Here is an 18,693-nt window from a genome sequence, read left to right as displayed (position 1 = left end):
CGGCTGAATCTTTCTGCCAAAGCCATGCTGTTTCACTTTAACCAAACTGGGAAACTGCGTTCTTACCCTCAACAATAGTCAAAGATGGGAGAGAATGGAAAGAGGGACATTCCTGTGTTTGCTGCACATTTAACCTACTCCTGGGGCTCTGACTTGCAGACAAGCCTGAAGTTTACACCAGAGGGTAAACAAGATAGCTATTTGGACATCACACACCACTTTGCCAGTTTCCGTTCTCTTGAATTATTTACCATCTAATTGTCTGCATGGAAACAGAATCTGGCAACACAGAGATGTAGTCTTACTTGTGAGTTAGGGAAGGAAAACTTGAGTTCAGTGAAGGACCTGAAGCAGAAACACTTCATGGTTTTGGACATTTCTTTGCTTTGGGAAGGCTCTGAGCATGGGAGTAAAACCAGCACAGCAACAGGCAAACCAGCAGCCACTGGTTGGAGGTGCCCAAGAGCTGACAGTCTCTCTAGCAGGCAGAGGCCCAGTTCTAGGACTTGGCCCCCTGGGCCTTGATTTCTTCTCTGCAAAAGACAGACTACAATGTGGGATGGGATGGGAAAAACAGCTTGGAGAATCCCAGGGACAGAGGAGCCTGATAGGCTACTGTCTATGGGGTCGCAGAGAGTCAGACACGACTGAAATGACTTAGCAGCAGCAGAGTTAAAAGACTGTTATCATAAATTTTATTTGCCATCATACCACTGAAATGACTTAGCAGCAGCAGAGTTAAAAGACTGTTATCATAAATTTTATTTGCCATCATACCACTAATTTCCCACAGGGATAAATATTAGTAGCTATGAAAACAAGAAAAATATTCTAAAAATATTTCAAGTAGTAAAACAGAAACTTTGGAAAACGGAAAAATATAATGATGAGTAAAACTCACTATTAGTCCCAGCGCAGGACAGGGAAGCCTGGCATGCTGCAGTCCATGGGGTTGCAAAGAGGCAGACATGACTGAGTGACTGAACAATAAAAACAACAACTCAGCAAGAATCACTCACAATAGAGAGTGTGGAGAGAAAGGAACCCTTCTACATTGTTGGTGGGAATGTAAATTGGTGCAGCCACTATGGAGAACAGTATGGAGGTTTCTTAAAAAACTAGAAATAAAGTTACCATATGATCCAGTAATCCCACTCCTGGGCATATATCCAGAGGAAACTCTAATTCGAAAAGATACATGCACCCAAAATGTTCATAGCAGCACTATTTACAGTAGCTAAGACATGAGAACAACCTAAATGTCCATCAACAGATGAATGGATAAAGAAGATGTGGTATATATACATAGTGGAATATTACTTATCCATAAAAAAGAATGAAATAATGATGTTTGCAGCCACATGGATGGATCTAGAGATTATCATACTAAGTGAAGCAAGTCAGAGAAAGACAAATAAATCACATATGTGGAATCTAAAATATGACACAAAGGAACTTATTTAAAAACCAGAAATAGACTCACAGACATAAAAAACAAATTTATGGAGAGAAAAAGAGGGGGAAGGATAAATTGGGAGTGTGGGATTAAAATATACAGTACTATATATAAAATAGATAACCAACAAGGACCTACTTAATGGCACAGGGAACTATACTCAGGACCTTCTAATGACCTATGATGGGAAAGAATCTAAAAAAGACTATATACATATATATAGAAAACTGAATCACTTTGCTGTATACCTGAAACTAATATGACATTGTAAATCAACTATATTTCAATAAAAATAAAAAAGAATCATTCATAATATGTTGATACATTTTCTTCCAGTCTTTTTCCTAATTGGGAAATTTTAACTATCCTCTTTAAAGCCAAGCTTTTCTTTTTTTTTAAAAAAAAATACTTATTATTTACCTACATTATTCCAGGCATTATAATAGGGATATCAGAAAATCTGATAAAATAACTGGGTTAAGATGTCAACATGAACAATAAATATCTTTTCACTGTGCTTTTTTAATTGTGAAAGAATTCAGAGAGAGTAATGTAACAGTTATCACTGTTATATTTCTACCCAACATCAAGACCAAATGTTAAAATTTTGCCATATGTGCTTCAAATATTTTTTTTTATCAAAGATAAATACTATAGATATGAACCTAGAGTAACTACAGTCAACCTTCCAACAACATGGATTTGAATTGTGCAGGATCACTTATACACAGGTGTTTTTCGATAGTAAATACTACAATACTATATAGTCCATGGTTGGTTGAATCTGTGGATGTGGAGGAACTATGGATATGGAGGTACAGACAAGTTTTTTCTTCAACATTTTGTAGTGAGCCTCTTCCCCATGTCAATCAATATTCTTTATAAACAAGGTTTTTAATCGCTAATTGTTTTCAAATAGTTCACTATAAAGAGATAGATACTTAAAATATTAAGATTCAATGGTTTCAGCTTAATTTCACATTAAAATCTAACTGGGTTACTACAAAATATATTGAAAACAACACAGATTTACAGATTAGATACAGAGGATCAGGAAGAAACTTGGAAGCAATTCTTTACCAGGACAATTTCAGGCTGCACAGTGACCTCACTCCTGGCCTATGAATAAGAAATGAGAGAACGGAAATGATGGATAGATGGATGGTCCAGGTAAGAGGTGCATGTGAGGGGTACATAAGGATGTATGAATGGAGAGCACACCCTATTACCGGAATCCCTGAATTCATTAATAACTGCCATCATGTTATTCCATATGCTAATATGGTGTAAAAACTATAGGCCAAGTGCCACTTTACATTTCCTTCCAGTCTTTTTTCTAAGCATAGTTTTTTTTTATGTGATTGAAATCCATAGTATATTTTTGTTACCTTTTTTTTTTTTCCATTTATTCAAATTCAGTCTTTTGGTTTGACTTGTACAACTTTAGGATAGAGGAAAATGCACTGTGTATCAACAGAAAAAGACAACTTATCCATTGACTAGTTAGGGTTCTATTTACATAAATTTCAACTCAAACCAACAGTATTTTGAGATTTTCAAGGAAAATAGCCTACTTCTTACGGAAAATTTTCAGGATAGAGAATGAAGGAGGTAGACAAACAATGTGGGAAGGCTGATGCTTCTTTTTTTCCTCATAGGCAACGAGGGGAGGCTGAGAGGGTCAGTAAAGGCACGTTTGGGGGAAAGTTGGAGGAGCATCCACACCTGCTCATTATATCAAATGTCTAGGCACTCTCTAAATAATTCAGATGCACTCGGCTCCCTCCAGGGCCAGGTGTTGAGGAGAATTTCCAGACAAGCATCTCCTCTTGCAAAACTGGAGCAGACCTAGGATCTGATTACTTGAAAAGGGGGCTAGTTAGTAGCTCTGGCAACCTCCTCCTTCTGCCTTACAACCTGCCTTGGGCTAAGGTGCAGGAACTTCTAGGAAAACACTACTACTGTAGCCTGCCGTGGTGGTGAAGAGCTTTGAAGCCCACTTACCTGGTTCTAATCTAGGTTCTGCCACTTCCTAACTGTGTGACCTGGGAATTTACTCAGACTCTCAAGGGCTTCCCTTGTGGCTCAGCTGGTAAAGAATCTGCCTGCAATGTGGGGGACCTGGGTTCGATCCCTGGGTTGGGAGGATCCCCTGGAGAAGGAAAAGGCTACCCACTCCAATATTCTGGCCTGAAGAATTCCATGGACTGTATAGTCCACTGGATCGCAGAGTTGGACATGGCTAGCGACTTTCCCTTCTCTGAGCCTGTTTCTGAGCCTAGAAAATAGAGATAATTCATTCAGATTGCTGTGGCATCATCTGTAAGGCTCTTGCTATAGTGCCTGTTAAATACTAGATTATCTCCAAGAGTGTCCCCCACTTCATTTCCTAGGAAGAGATGTTTGGACTTAAAATAGAAATCTCCAGAATTAAGTGAAAGCTAGAAAAAAATGAATAATACAGCTAACAGTGTTGACAGTTTACCATAGGCTGGCCACTGCACTGAGTGCTTAAATATAATTTCACAAAGCCCACTTATGGATAAGTGTTATCAAAATTCAAAGACACTTTCCCCAGCTCAAACAGCTAGCAGGTGGTGCAATCAAGGCCCAGACTCTGTTCTGCTTCTTATCACCTGAAGCCCACGTTCTTACCTTCTAAGTAGACGGATTTCTGGAAGTCACTGGGCTGTGCCAGCACTTCATCTCCAGGTGGATAGTCTGAGGATGCTGGTAGAGTGCAGCTCATCCAGACTTGAGGACAGACCTCCTCAGGTCTGCGGACCCTGATTGCCCTCTAGTGTCAGAGCATTCTTGGGGCCAGCTGGAACCCAGAACCAGGTGTCTTTTCTCTGAAGTGGTAGGGAACCCGCCTCCCCTACAGTCCAGAGCAAATCTGTCTAGTCTGGTGTCTTCCTATTGGCTAAAGGGTTTCTCCTAGGAATGGGGGTAAGATAGGTGGTAGAGATTGGAAGTTAAGAACTACTGGGGGTAGAGCAGTAACGCTGAGGTTAAGTGTTGAACCACTGGATGGGGTGGTTATTCTTACACTCAGCACACAACACACAACTGGTGCTCACTGAATATTGAATGAAGTTTTACCTCTCATTCTCACTAAAGGGCGAGTGCCGCCAAAAGAGCAGTTACAAAGGTCTTCATTGATTTTTGCCAGAAACACCAGCAGAAAAGATACTATAACATTAACCCCACCTTCCACTTCAGTAGACTCCAAGGCATGTTTATGTCCATGGCTAGGCAAGAATGAAGATGCTGCTTAGGAGATGAGTTGGAGTCAGCTATGACATATAACCAGTTTAGGCTGCCAATGTCCCGAATGGTCCATGGATCTCAGCGAAGTCCCCCCTCCACCTCTGTAACTCTGCCCAGGTAGTCCACGTCACCAGTGGTCAGGGAGCACCTGGGTGCACTGTTCATCAATGGATAGCAGGGAATCCAAAGACAGGCTCACCAGGTGGCTTATCAGGGGCAGATGACCCCCCCCGCCCCCCGCCGGCCCACCTACCATGCCCCTTGAGTCACAGGAACTCAGCAAGGTTACTGCAAAATAGGGGAGAGATGGTTTCATAAAATAAAGGATATAGAGCAAATAGCACCTTTAAGAATCCAGTCTTTGGCTGCCCAATTTTCTTTCCATATGAATATTAATAACTTTGTAAATGCCCCCATAATGTATGACTATATTGCAGACATTATTTTTATTACTATTATAACTACCTTTATTATCATTATTTTTAAGTAATAGGAAACCTAAACCCAAGTAAACTTGATGAATAAACACATTTGTTGAGGGCTTTTCAGCCTTCAATGGGGAGGTGGGAACTTCAGGACTGGTTTGCTCAGCAGCTTGTGTTGCCAGGAGTTGGTGGCCAAGAAAGGGAAGTAGGAGGGTAGGGCCACAGAAAGAATTTTGGAATAGAAAGCTGGCTTCCTAGAGCAAGGACAAGCCAAGGGCTGGAAGACCGTCTGGGTGGGAAAACTGGTGACACTACGGCTGCTCCCTGGTCTTCTTTTGGGAATCACTTTGCTTTTGAGGAAAGAGGGAAGAATTCTGACGGTCCACAGTTTCTGCAGAAATGGACTAAGGAGGCTCCCTGTGGCTGCACAGGGAGAATGGGCTTATGGATGACTAAACTTTAGCTGTACTTCCTGCACTAAACTCACCCCCGTCCCAGGCCCTAAGAAGGGTGAGGTTACACCTCCCAGCTGTCTGGGATGTACTGTCTTGTTTATCCACATGAACTTCAGCTCCAAATTTGTATATTCATTGCTCTCTGACTTGCATTTCATCCCCTCTCCAGCTTTTGCTTCCCCAGTCCCTGCCTGAATGCTCTGGCCTCTTCTTATCCTACAACTTGTCTTTCTCAGGGCCCAGTTCCAGGCCTGCCTCTTCAGTGGAGTCCTCCCCAAGGGCTTGGCCTTCTTGGGTCACTTTCTATTTTTGATTCCAGGGGCATTTGTTGTCTGGTTGGGAGCTGATTGTGGTACTTGCCATACAGTTTCAGGCAGCTATGTTTATTGCCTTTTCAGGCAAGCTATGCCAGAACTCCCCACTCAGGGGGCAGGGCAGGCAGGGTAAAGTGGCCGACCATGTAAGGGTCTGGATGAGAGGTAGCATCTGGAGCCAGCCTGGGAACATGCTCCCCATGACACCATAATTCTTGTGCTCATAAAACATCCTCAGAGGATAAGAAGAAACATGTAAGTGAATGCTTATTTCTTTGGAAGGGCCCCCATGAGAGAAGAAATCTTTCAACTGCAGACTATCAGGCACCAAGGGCGTTAAGAACAGGATGGAAGGAGGGAGAGCTCAGAACTGTCAGCGAAGCAGGCGACCCTAAGGCCGTGTGGACCCAGCACGAGGACAGCACGCTCAACTTCAGACCATCACCATGTTTTCAGTCCCTAGGGTCCTGGGGCTTCATCTCTCCTTTCCTCAGACTAAGTCCCTCCCCGTGGGGATCTGCCTGTGCTGCTCCCACCAACACCTGAGGCCAATCAGTGTTCAGAGAAGAGGCTGTGTCAGAGCAGGGTGTGAGAGCACAAGGGAGGGGAGAGGACGGGGGCAACAAGGAGTCACAGAACTTAAATAGTGCGCACAGGCTTTTCATAAGAACTTTATTTCTCAAAAAGGGGTGAAGAATCCAAAGTATTAAAATAATTCTCTAATTTTTTGTTTCGGAGAGAAAGGACAGGATGACAAAATAACTCATAAAAATTTCAAGCACAATGGCGGTAGGTACTTCATCCTCCAACTTGCACCTCCCATCCACAGCTTTGGCTCCAACCGCGTCACAAGTAGGACTGAGCTCTGGATCCGGAGAGGCTACCAAGCAGCTAGAAAGCTTTTTATATTCACTCCACAAATAAATACAGAAGGCCAACCTGCCCAGTACAAATGATTCAGTCCATCTCTGTGACTGTTTCGGATGAAAATGCTAATAAGAACTGCCCCTCTCCAAATTCCAAATCTCTCATTTTTAAAGACCAAGAATGTGAAAGAAATGAAATGTGGAGAGACTTGTCAGGTACGACTGGCTCTTGTAACAACCACATGCCAAGAGAGACTCTACCTCATTGAGGTGATAAAAGGTAAAAAGCGACTGTGATTTTTCCATTGCCTTTTATGTGGGAAAACCGCACCTTTCTATTTTTATCATCAAAAGGAATTGCACTATGTGAAGCAAAGTCCCTCTCTGCAGCAACTATGCAAAATCCCTATCTAGAGCAATTATTTTCTAACTTAAAGAGAAAAGAAAAAAAGAGAAGGCGGGGGGGGGGGCGGGGGGGACTGGAACGTGAGTGCTTAGCCCAGACTGATCTCGCCACACAGCCCAGAAGCATGGAGGTGCACTTTCCAACAGGCAGGTCCTACCAGGAGGTGGGAGACAAGACCGGGCTCACCCCCAAGATGCTTGAGATGAGCTTCACTGTGAAGACCCCTCGGAATACACCCGGCTCTCCTCTGAAGGCTCTCAGTTAGTGTTTCGCTGAGGAATAGGGAGGTTCTCATGAAGGTACTTTAAACTTCCGTGCTCTGAGAAGTCCGAGACCACGTGGTCCTGCCCTCGCAGCAGCCACTTGGTAGTCAGTAGTCCTTCTAGTCCCACTGGCCCCCGGGCGTGGATTCGAGATGTACTTATTCCCACTTCAGCTCCTGCAGGAAAGCAAAGATTGAGGAAGCAGCTTTGCCCAGACTGCTTCCTGTCTACCCACCAGACCATCTCTTCCTTCTCCTCACTTGGCATCCTCTCCCTTTCCTCCCCTGACCTACCCTCCCTAGGTTGGCCTGACTTCCACGCTCCCCGTAAACATGTTCTCTGCTCACTGTAAATCAGGGTCAGGCCCCTTCTTCTAATGAAACAGACTCCACGGGTTTCTCTTTCATATTTTATTTGCAGTGCATTTGGACAACTCTACAAGTGCTGTCTCTGACATCTGTCTTGTGTCTGGATTGCATACCATTATCTGATATCTGGGCATTGTTTGAAGTGTACAACAATGTACAGAGGTTTTATCTCCCCAAGTATCCTTCAATCCCTAGATAGTAAGGGACATGCTCTAGATATTCCCAAATGCCTAGCTGGTAGGTGCTCATAAGACAGTGACTGAATACACGAAAGGACACTGTTCCTTTCCCTTCCTCCTGCTCCAGCCTCAGATGTGGGGCATCGAGGCTTTTTCTGGGTCTGGCGTGGTGGTGGTCTGCACTATGTGCAGTGAAGGCAGAGCTCCCCTGCTCATCCCAACTTTACTGAGTAGGCACTGGGCTAGGCCTTGGGGATAAGCTTGTGAATAACTGATGCAATTCATGGAGCTTGTATTCTTGTAGGCAAGGCAGCCAGAGAACACCTCAGCAAATAATTGCATGTGGTGATGGGGTGCAGTGGAGGGTGCTGGGATAGAGACTGGCAGGGTGGCAGCACCTGGGACAGGGTGGTCAGGGGGAGCCTCCCTGAGGAGCTGTCTTTGGCTGAAACCCGAACAATGAGAAGCAGCCAGCTAGTGGAGAGCAGTGGGGTGGTGCTGCAGGCAGCAAAGAGGTGCCTGGGGCACTGGCTGGCAAGGAGACTAACCACTGGCTTCAAACTCTGGTTTAACAGCATAGAGACCACATGACTATGGGCATACCGCCTAACCATCTCTTGCTTCAGTTTTTTCTTTTGGAAAAGCAGGAAAATAACAGAATCCATTATGTAGAACTGAGATAATGCATGTGATGTACTTATGCATGGTGTTGGAAATCTAGTAAATGCTCAGTAAATATTATCTGTCACTATTATTCAGGCATTTCACAGGAATTTACTCAACCAGAGTCTGAGCTTTTGCTCTGAGTGACTGATGGGAAGACAAGGCAGTGGTCTTTGCTCCTCCCCCATCTTGGACCTTCACTTGAATGCTGGGAACCTCAGCCCTTACAAGTGCGTTATTTCTTCTTTAAAAACATGGGAATTAAAAATAAAGAGCCCAAGGACTAAGAATAACTAAGCAAAATTCCCTTTAACAACGTTTCATAATTCAGTGAGAATTATTCCTCTAGGCAGTTCTCTATTCAAACGTTCAGAGGAGTTAAAATGTTTTAAGTAGCTGAAATAATTGTCAGATGTGCCATAAATGCCTTACTGGAGCTTTGTATAAGGGTACCCCTGAAAATCAGAGACTGTCTGAAAAATCCTTATACTACTGGGGGAATGGAGATTTTACTAGTAATGACAGAAAGGGGGAGGGTGCCTTTCCAAAGCCTTGTATTTCAAAGTCTGTTTTAGAAGTCAACCTTGCACCTCTGGGCTTACCTGTTTATTTCTGATGCTTATACTTCAGCCCAGCATAGGCAGTAGTAATGCCTTCTTTTTTCCTATCCTTGGGGGGATCCCTATCTCTAAGGCAACCTGGATGTGTCTGTCTGAAGGAGTAAGCCTGCAGTGGCAGTGCCCTCATGGGACCCTGGATGCACACCTGTCACAACCCACGCATGCAGACATGTTGTGGTCTGCCAAAAGAGGAGGGAGTGAGCCAGGCTCTGAACTCAAGCAGCTCTGGGTCTGAACACCAGCTGCGTGACTTTGGGCAAGTTACTTCATTTCTTTAAATCCTAGCATCCTCATCCATGAAAAAGGAAATACAAGCACCTACCTTCTTAACCTGTGAAGTGCGTGGAACACGGGACTTCTACCCGTTCATGGCAGCTGTGACCATTCTCTCTCATAAACCCACTTTCCCTCAGTCTGTCTCCATCATCCTGACCGCATTTGTGACTGTAAACGCCAGGCGGCTCCTCCACCTCACTATGCTCCTTGGGCCACAAAGTGATCCACAAGGGACTGCTTTCTCTCCGACCAGACTCGTTCTTACCCAGTCCGAAGCGGTAGCCATCAGAGAAGCGAGTGCTGGCATTCCAGAACACACAGGCACTGTCCACATGCTGGAGGAAGAACTCAGCTGTCTTCTCTGCAGCATAATGAGAAGAAATTGAGTTAGGATGGCTGGGAAAACGATCCCTGCTTCCAGCCACTCAACAGGGCCTGACTAGGTCAGGGCCCAGGCCCCTGGGGTACTTCCCTGAATATTAAATATACAGACTTGTGAATATCTGAAACAGGAAGACAGCAAACCTGCTTCATTAGTCATGCTGCCAAAGCCGTAGGTACATGAGAAAGACTGGATTAAAATCCAGATCTCCCTACAGACATACCCTCAGAGTGGCAATGGCCTGTCTACACCATCTGTTTCTAGGCTCTGAGCCAAATCCTTAAGTCTCAACTCCAACTCCACACCCATTAGCTGGGTGACTGTGGGCAAGTCTCTGAACCAATGCCTGAGATCAACGAGGACTGACACCATTACCTCATTCCCAGCTTGTGGAGAGGACATAATGAACTTACAGCTGGGGAGTACTCGTCCCAGACCTAGCGGATGGCAAGCGCTTAGTAAGCACTAGCTGTTCTCACTGGTGGTGCTGTGATTCCTCAGTAAACTGACTGGAAGTTCCCTGAGGGGCCACACTGGGTTCTCCTTGACCATAGGTCAGTCTCCTGTGCCTGACACCCAGGAGTGCCTTTCAGTGATCACATGGGGAAGGAACGAGTAACTGTGTAGAGCTGGTTTTGTCCTATGCTAGTTGGTTCTCTGCCTAACCTCTGGAGCCTTGGTTTCCTCACCTGCGTGCACGTGTGCTAAGTCACTTCAGTCGTGTCCAACTCTTTGAGACCCCATGGACTGTAGCCCGCTAGGCTCCTCTGTCCATGGGATTCTCCAGGCAAGAATACTGGAGTGGGTTGCCATGCCTTCCTCCAGGGGATCTTCCCTGACCCAGGGATCAAACCTGCATCTCTTACGTCTCCTGCATCAGGCAGGCAGGTTCTTTACCACTAGTGCCACCTGAGAAGCCCTTCCTCAGCTATAAAATGGGCTTATTCCAGCAACCTGGAAAGACTGCTGCATGGGTTAAACAGTGATGACTCTGACACATGGTGAACCCTGTTTAAAGTGAAGCAAATTACTTCTTCCCTGTTTCCTCCCAGGGCCACTGTGACAACACAACAGGGTAACAGATATACAAGCACTCAGTGAACCAGCAAGCGCTGCCAACCCTGGGCACTATCAGCAGCCCACTGAGACTGTGTTTTCCTGCAGGCCCAGAGGGGCTGAGCAGAGCAAGGCTGGCTTGGAGATCAAGGCAGACACGGCAGACCCTGAGTGCTGTTGCCTTTGCGCACTGACCGTTCTCCGTGACGATGACATCCGTGTGTGAGCTGCCATACTTGTGGATGTGGTCGATGGCGTCCTGCACGCTGTCCACCACTTCAATGCACAGCTCCAGGTCCCCGTACTCAGTTCGGAGGGACTTCACTTCAGATGGGCTGAAGGTCAGATAAGAGGCGAACTTGGGGCCTGCATGAATCTTCACCTGGGGCAGAGGAAGTTGGGGGCAATGACATAAACACAGCAAAAACAGGCAGTGCATACTCCTCCTTCTGGATCCAACAGCAAGGTGAGTCTAGAGATGATGAGCCTAGGGATCATGGGGCCTAGAAACCAAAACGGCCCCTGCTTCCTTTTAGAGGCAGCCTCCATCCTCCAGAACGCTCTGCTTTGGAAAATGCTGACGGTCACTTGCTAGCAACAGCCCCCAGTAAAAGTGGAGCAGGGATTTAAGCAGGACGTCTTGTAAGCCCTTGACTGCTGGCATTTTACAGAAATGAACACATAACTAAAGAAATACCAATCCCCTGCATGTGGGATTTAGGCACTGGACTCAGACGGAAAGAGGGAGATGCTCCAAACACACTTCTCTTCCTCTGCCAGAGAAGTCCCAGGTGTGCTTTAGAGGAGAACAATACTTGGCTGGGAACCACTTCAAACTGTGGTGAGCTGTTAGATTTCTGACTTTGTTAGGCTGATGCCATATCCAGGTTCAGCTCAGGCCCAGATTTGGGGCTAATCCCGCTCCTGGCTAGAGGAATTTAAGGATCCTGAGGGCTGGTCACTGAGGACGCAGTCACAATTCTTCAAGATCAAGCACTGGCTCAAGTACCAACAAGCCCCATTTGTCTGGTCCCTATTGCTCCCAAGGTCCTGCAGTTTCCCATTTGGGGCCCCACATCCTCCAGGCCTGGGATCCAACCAGGTTCCCTAGGGGCCGGAACCCTACCCCTGTGCAAGGTGCCCTCTGCTTTACTTCCTGCATTACAAGGTGCTTTGAGAAGTACACACCTGGGCTCATTCTGACTAAGGAACGTCCAGGCGATGCTCAGAAGCACTGATGACGTTGTGGGTCTGTCTGAATCAGAACTGGAGGTTTGACTCCTGGATACAAGAGAGCTTTCCTCTTGTCCAGTCCAGTCCATCGTGGTGCCTGGCACACACCAGTGCTCAAACAGGCCACTAGTGTGCGGTCAGGCCCCAAACATAAGTGGTCATGTGATCTAACTCCCTTGTAATTTGTGGGGTACATCTTCATTTTCTAAACTGTCCTTGCAGGTTCCCATGCCATATCTGTAAGCTGATTGAAGCCTTCCTTTCCAGCAAAATGATGGAAGGGAAGAGACACATGCTCAGCGTCAAAGCAACCAACGCCAGCAGTCACTCTCTCTACTGCTGTGCCAGTTCACACAGTTCTGAAAGGACGCCATGACACCAGATATTAAAGCTTAAAATGTGTCCTGACAGAAAATTTAACATTGTCCATTTTTACCTGGAGAGTGTCTATTTCTTTGCAATTAGGATTTTAGGATGGAACACACATTTATATTCAAAACTTACTGGCACTAGTTTATCATCTTAATGATACAGTGAGAAAATAATCCAGAGCAGACATTATACAATTTGCTCACTGCTAAAAATCACTGCACTAATAAGCACATTAATATTGGTAACTGAAGACATTTGTGGAGGGGAGGATATATGTAAATTTTTGGCTTGAAAACATTTCTGCATAATCTTTCCAAGTCAAACCCAAACAGGAATGTGTGTTCAGAAACATAAACTTTATGCCAGGAAAGAGTCCATTCAGTGGGCTGCCATGTGATAAGCGTTATCTTTGAACCCTCTTAGCCCTGAACACACTCCACTTTGGAATGAAGCTATTTGTGTATGGGTTTCTTCCAGCCTCTAGAGGCACAGGCGTGTCTCACTCACTCTGTGTACTCAGCACACAACTTTGTATATGGCAGATGCTCAAAAACATTGCTTCTCAGATGGCCTTAAATGGAATGGCAGCTGCTCCCGGTCTAATCCCAGAGGCTTCTAAATCTCGGGAGTGAGGACAGGAAGTGATGGCCTTGTCCTACCTGTTCCACTCTCAGCATGTCAATGATCTGGTCAAATAATGGTGTTCTCAGCAGGTCTCGGTGGATTAACAGAGTCTCTAAAGCATTACAGGCAGCTGGATATTCACATTTGGAGTCTCTAACTGAAAGAGAATATAGAATTTTTCCATTAACATGAACCAGGGCCACTGAGGACATGAGAACTACTTTGTGCACGTGAGAAGGGACCTGATGGAGCTCACCTAGCCTGGTGACCTTATCGACACTGGCCTCTGAATCCACGTACATGTGGCAGATGCCTTCACTGTGCCCCATCACTGGGATGCCCTTAGCAGCTTTCTGGATGTCTCTAACCAGCTGAGAAGAGCCTCGTGGAATGATCAGATCTATCATTTTGTCTAAGCGGCAAAGATCTTCTACTTCTTCTCTGGTATTCACCTGAAGAGGTAGAGAATAAAAAGATGAAGATGACTTTTGATCACACAAATTGTGCAAGTAGCAGCATCCCTTTCACAGATAAATGCCTGTACTTCCTGAGAACTAAGTCTGATGCTGTGAGAACTTATTCCAAAAACAAGGAATCATGGGAATTGAAAAGTTGTCCAGCAAATGCTTACACTCTGCATGTCAGGTGCTGTGCTCCACATCACAAAACATGCAGAATAGGATCCCTGCCCTCAGAGAACTCAGGAGTCTGGTAGAGAAGACAGGCCTAGGCCACAGTGAGCCAAAACACAGGATGGATACTTTTAAAGATGACAGAAGAGGTACAAAGTGTGATCTCTGGAAGTTCAAGAAGATACAGAGTATGCCAGGCTATGAGGGTGACAAAGGGAGGTGGCTGCTCCACTGGCTCCCTGATCACAGCCTAACACATGCTGCTGGGTCTTACTAGGGAGTCACGGTTCTCCATGACTTGGGCTGACAACCTACCCCAGGATGCTGGTTGGACTGACTGAAGTGCTTGTGTTAGACCTTGAAGATTATGTGCATTTTTTCCCTTCTCTTTATTTTTAATTTCCCCCAATATGGTTGTGTTACTAACAATAGAAGTACATTTACAAGAAAGTTCACAGCAACTTCAATCTGCATCTCCCCAAACTGGAAACAACCCTGATGTTCATCAACAGAAGAAAGGATAAGCTGTAGTACATGCTTATAAATGGAATACTATACAGCAGTAATGGCAACCCACTCCAGTACTCTTGCCTGGAGAATCCCATGGACGGAGGAGCCTGGTAGGCTGCAGTCCACGGGGTCTCGAACAGTTGGACACGACTGAGCGGCTTCCCTTTCACTTTTCACTTTCATGCATTGGAGAAGGAAATGGCAACCCACTCCAGTGCTCTTGCCTGGAGAATCCCAGGGACAGGGGAGCCTGGTGGGCTGCCGTCTATGGGGTCACACAGAGTCAGACACGACTGAAGCGACTTAGCAGTAGCAGCAGCATACAGCAGTAAAAAGGAAAACTACTGCTGGGTGAAACAATGAGAATGAATTTTGAGGACATAATGAATAAAGGAATACAGATGAAAGACTGCATTCTGTATGATTTCACTTACATGAAATTCAAGAATAGGCAAAAGAAATGGAATGTGAAAGAAGTAAAAAAAAAAAAGTTCGATGGTAGGGGGGTGGGGCATGCTGATGGGGAAGGGCAAAGGGAAACTTTCAGGTGTTGGCAATGTTATGTGCCCGGGTGGTTTATACGTGTGTGTATATATATATATATGGACACAATGGGTTTCCCCATTGTGGTAAAGAAACCACCTGCCAATGGAGGAGACACAAAAGACGTGGGTTTGATCGCTGGGTCGGGAAGATCCCCTGGAGTAGGAAATGGCAACCTGCTCCAGTATTCTTGCCTGGAAAATTCCACAGACAGAGGAGCCTGGTGGGTTACATACAGTCCACAGGGTCACAAAGAGCAATGAGCATACATATACATCACATAAGATAAGGATTCTTTATATACGTTACACACCAACAGGAAGGAGGAGAAGGAGGAAATCTGTCACATTAAATGAGGATATGGTGCAGCCGAGACCTAAACCCCTACAGTCTGTGCTCTTTCCATCCACTATGTTGCTGTAAGAATAGCCCAGCTTCTTGGCAGGGAGCACATAACGAGGCAGGTTTGTAGATACACCAACCCCTCTCCCCACCAGCAGCCAACAGTATTCTGGAATGTATGCACGAGTGGGCCTCAAGGGAAAAGGAGAAGGATCTGGAGTCTGCTTGGATCCAAATCTCAACTCTGAGTGATTCTGGGGTGTTATTTTACCAATAAGCCTATTTTTCTTCCATCTATAAAATGGACCTAATAATTAATGGTATCCTTTTCACAGGGTTGTTGTGAGGATTAAATGAAATGATGGATGAAAGTGCTGTGTCCACAGTAGGTGCTCAATAGTAGTTTAAAACCTCCACTGGATGGTTGAGGAGAGTGACACAACTGTTAAAATAATGACTATAACGATAACAGTGTTAATAGCATGACCTCATACAAGCTGCATGATGGTTTCTGACAAACTTTCATAAAACATATCTCATCAGACCTGGCCTAAATCACTGCCAGTGAGCAGAGCACAGGCCTCACACTCTAGGTCTGGTATTCCTGCTGCCTATGACCTCAAGAATGATTCCTGTCAATCAGTGGTACCAGAACACAGCTGTGTGAGAGGGACCTTCATGAGCCACCCAACCTGGGCCAAGGCAGCACCAGCGCTGTCCAACGTCACAGGCACACAAGACCTGCTGCTCCTCCAGTCAAGCCTGCCTATACAAGTGGCTTGGCCTTCTGCAGCCTGAGCTTTGCTTCAAACACCCAAAGACCTGGCCCGGCTCCTCTGGGCCTGACCTAGCTCATTCCCAGGAACCTACCAGCTGTACAGCTTCCTTGACTCCATGGATTGAGAGGGCCTCCTGGGTCAGGAGGTGAAGGATTCGGTTGCTGTGCGAGGCCTCCTTCCCTCCTTTGAGTAACAAGCCATTACCACTTGCTATAGCCAAGGCTGCCACCTGCAGAGCAAAGAGGAATGCAGTGAAACACTGAGCATATTTTCTGTGCCAAGCACTGTGCTGATCACTTTATAAGGTCTACCGTGTTTAACCTTTACAACGTTCCAGTGAATTAAGTCCCTGCTTTATCCACTGCTTTACAGACAAGGACACTGGAGGCCAGAGAGGTTGGTAATTCCTCAAGGACACACAGCTTATAAGTGGCAGGGCTGGGGACCTTTACCCCAGAGCCAAAGCACAGATCTTAAGAAACTGTACTATACAGCTCCCTTAGCACCGTTACGAAGTAACCCAAGTTAAGTGCCCAGGGTCACACAGGCCCTACCCTCTCCAGCCACAGGTGCTCAGGAGCCTCCTAACTTAGGTGTTTCTCCACCTGAGTCAGCAGCACCTGAGGCTATGCAGCATCTCTGGTCACACCCTACCATGGCCCTATCATTGCTCTGAGAGCTCTAATGTCTGGTGCTGAGCCCCTGCACACCTGTCGCAGAGACTGCTGGCAGGACAAAGCAGGCCATCTAGAAGGAGAGTTAGTTACCCTTTGGGAGTGAAGGGCTAATGACACTGATGAGGCCTGAAGCTGAACCTTCTGAATGCTCTAGGGATGAATGAAAATCTTCAGGCTTTTGTAATATATCAAAAGAAACTTTACAAAATAAAACTTGCTTGAACATATTTATCTCCAGAATAATAATTCTTACTCCTTTTTTGTTTTTGTTGCTCATGAACCTCTTCCAAAAATTATGTTAACTTTTCCCAGATAAATGCAGAAACACACAGCATTCTGCATGTAATTTTCAGGATTCATGGATTCCGTGATGCTGTCCAAGGTTAAGATCCCAGGTGAGAAATCTCAGCTGTAACTGGATAAGAAGAAACTTTTTCCTAGTGAAGTATTCGTTAGTATGGATAAAAGGTGGCAGAAAAACTTCACGGACATGGCCTGTAGAGCAACTTAGGACCCATTTCTACCAGCGGACAGTTATCTCTAGGGGTTCTTCATGAGACAGATATGCACACAGAGGGGACTGTGTGGCAGCACCAGCCACAGGCTGAGGACAGACCACAATGGTATGGGAGCCCCTTAGTGGACCGGCTGGTTTTAGATCATGTCAGGGAGCAGCCTCCACAAAGCATGTGGGACTCCCAGGGTCACATACGCCCTAGAAGAAAAGGTTCTGTTTCTTTGTTTGTTTCTAAACAGAATCTCTCTTTGAAACTTTGGGGCTAGTGCAAAGAAAGAGCTGGTATCATCCTGTTGTCAGTCCAGTGGGGAACTGGTTCCAGATTTCTGGGAATTATTTAGGGCCACAAACAAAGCCACCCTCTAATTCCATCTTATACTTCAGAGCATGGCTGCTTGGCAAGATCTTTGCCACATGGTTTCTCCACAATTATAGACTGTGATTTTTCAGATTTCCTAAAGGGCTCACATGTTAGGCTCCATCAACTACTGAAAGTTCTCCTTCCTAAGAGATGCACCTACAGGAAGCCATCTGTGTCACTGATATTAAATGGTCTTTTTCAAATGCGCAAAACCAGCTATTAGATGAATGAGCCTACAGCAGGGTGGCAGACACTCTGTGGTCAGGGAACAAGGTGCTCCGGTGAACTAAGTTTTTATCTTTTTGGCTGTACTGTGCAGCATATGGGATCTTAGTTCCCTGACTAGGGATTGAACCTGTGCCCCCTGCAGCAGATGCATGGAATCATCACCAAATGGGAGATTCATCTGGGCTCAAGGTTTAGCTCCATCCTTAAAAGTGTGACAGGAGTATTGACTTCTATAAGCTTAAGGTTTTTTCTACTGTAAAATGGACACATGAATTATTTTTAGAATTACTGGAAGAATCAAAAATATAAATTGCCTTAAGGGCAACATGAGAATAAAGTCTCAAAAACTATCTCTAGGGAAAGAAAGGAAGGAAGGGAAGGAGGGAGGGCGAAGGGGTGGAAGGAAGGGAAACGAAAGATATCTCTAGGAGATTTTTTTTTTTTTTCCTCTAGGAGATTTATCTCGAGTCCTGAAAAGACATTCTTCCTCCAATTCCCTACTCCAATGGCCAGCATTAGTCACATACCTGGGGCAGGCAGTCAGGGCGAGATTCGAAGATGACCAATAAAACTCCAATTGGGACAGTGACTTGTTCTAGTTCCAAGTCTTTCGCAATTCGAGTCCGGCGCAAAACCCGCCCCACACTGTCCTGGGAGGAGGCCGCAATCTGCCGCAGACCGATGGCCAGGCTGTTCAATTTAGATGTGGAGAGGCTCAAACGTTTCAGCAGAGGAGTTGCAAGTCTCCCTGAAGAGGTGTGAAGAGTACACGATGAAGCAGTAGACCTGGGTGGGTTACAGCTGTTTTACTGAACACGTGGCACTGTGTTAGGAGCAAACAAGGAACTCAGGGGGTCTTGGGGAGACAAGGACATG

At 45.6% G+C, this 18,693-nt stretch overlaps 1 protein-coding gene across 2 annotated transcripts in view; it reads right to left on the bottom strand.

The window, feature by feature from the left end:
• Positions 1–6,575: 6,575 nt before the first annotated feature.
• ALDH18A1 (aldehyde dehydrogenase 18 family member A1) overlaps positions 6,576–18,693 on the bottom strand; it is a 41,377-nt gene continuing 29,259 nt past the window's right edge. For both annotated transcript variants that reach the window (XM_027529224.1, XM_027529225.1), the window contains exons 12-18: positions 18,345–18,565; positions 16,126–16,263; positions 13,485–13,680; positions 13,264–13,385; positions 11,195–11,381; positions 9,827–9,922; positions 6,576–7,631 (exon numbers count right to left, since the gene is read on the bottom strand). In XM_027529224.1, the coding sequence (XP_027385025.1) occupies positions 7,450–7,631; positions 9,827–9,922; positions 11,195–11,381; positions 13,264–13,385; positions 13,485–13,680; positions 16,126–16,263; positions 18,345–18,565 (1,142 nt within the window). In that variant the 3' untranslated portion in view covers positions 6,576–7,449. The remainder of the gene's footprint in view (positions 7,632–9,826; positions 9,923–11,194; positions 11,382–13,263; positions 13,386–13,484; positions 13,681–16,125; positions 16,264–18,344; positions 18,566–18,693) is intronic.

The sequence above is a fragment of the Bos indicus x Bos taurus genome, chromosome 26, assembly GCF_003369695.1.
Source record: "Bos indicus x Bos taurus breed Angus x Brahman F1 hybrid chromosome 26, Bos_hybrid_MaternalHap_v2.0, whole genome shotgun sequence".
NCBI lineage: Eukaryota > Metazoa > Chordata > Mammalia > Artiodactyla > Bovidae > Bos > Bos indicus x Bos taurus.
This window is presented reverse-complemented; position numbering and strand designations above follow the sequence as displayed.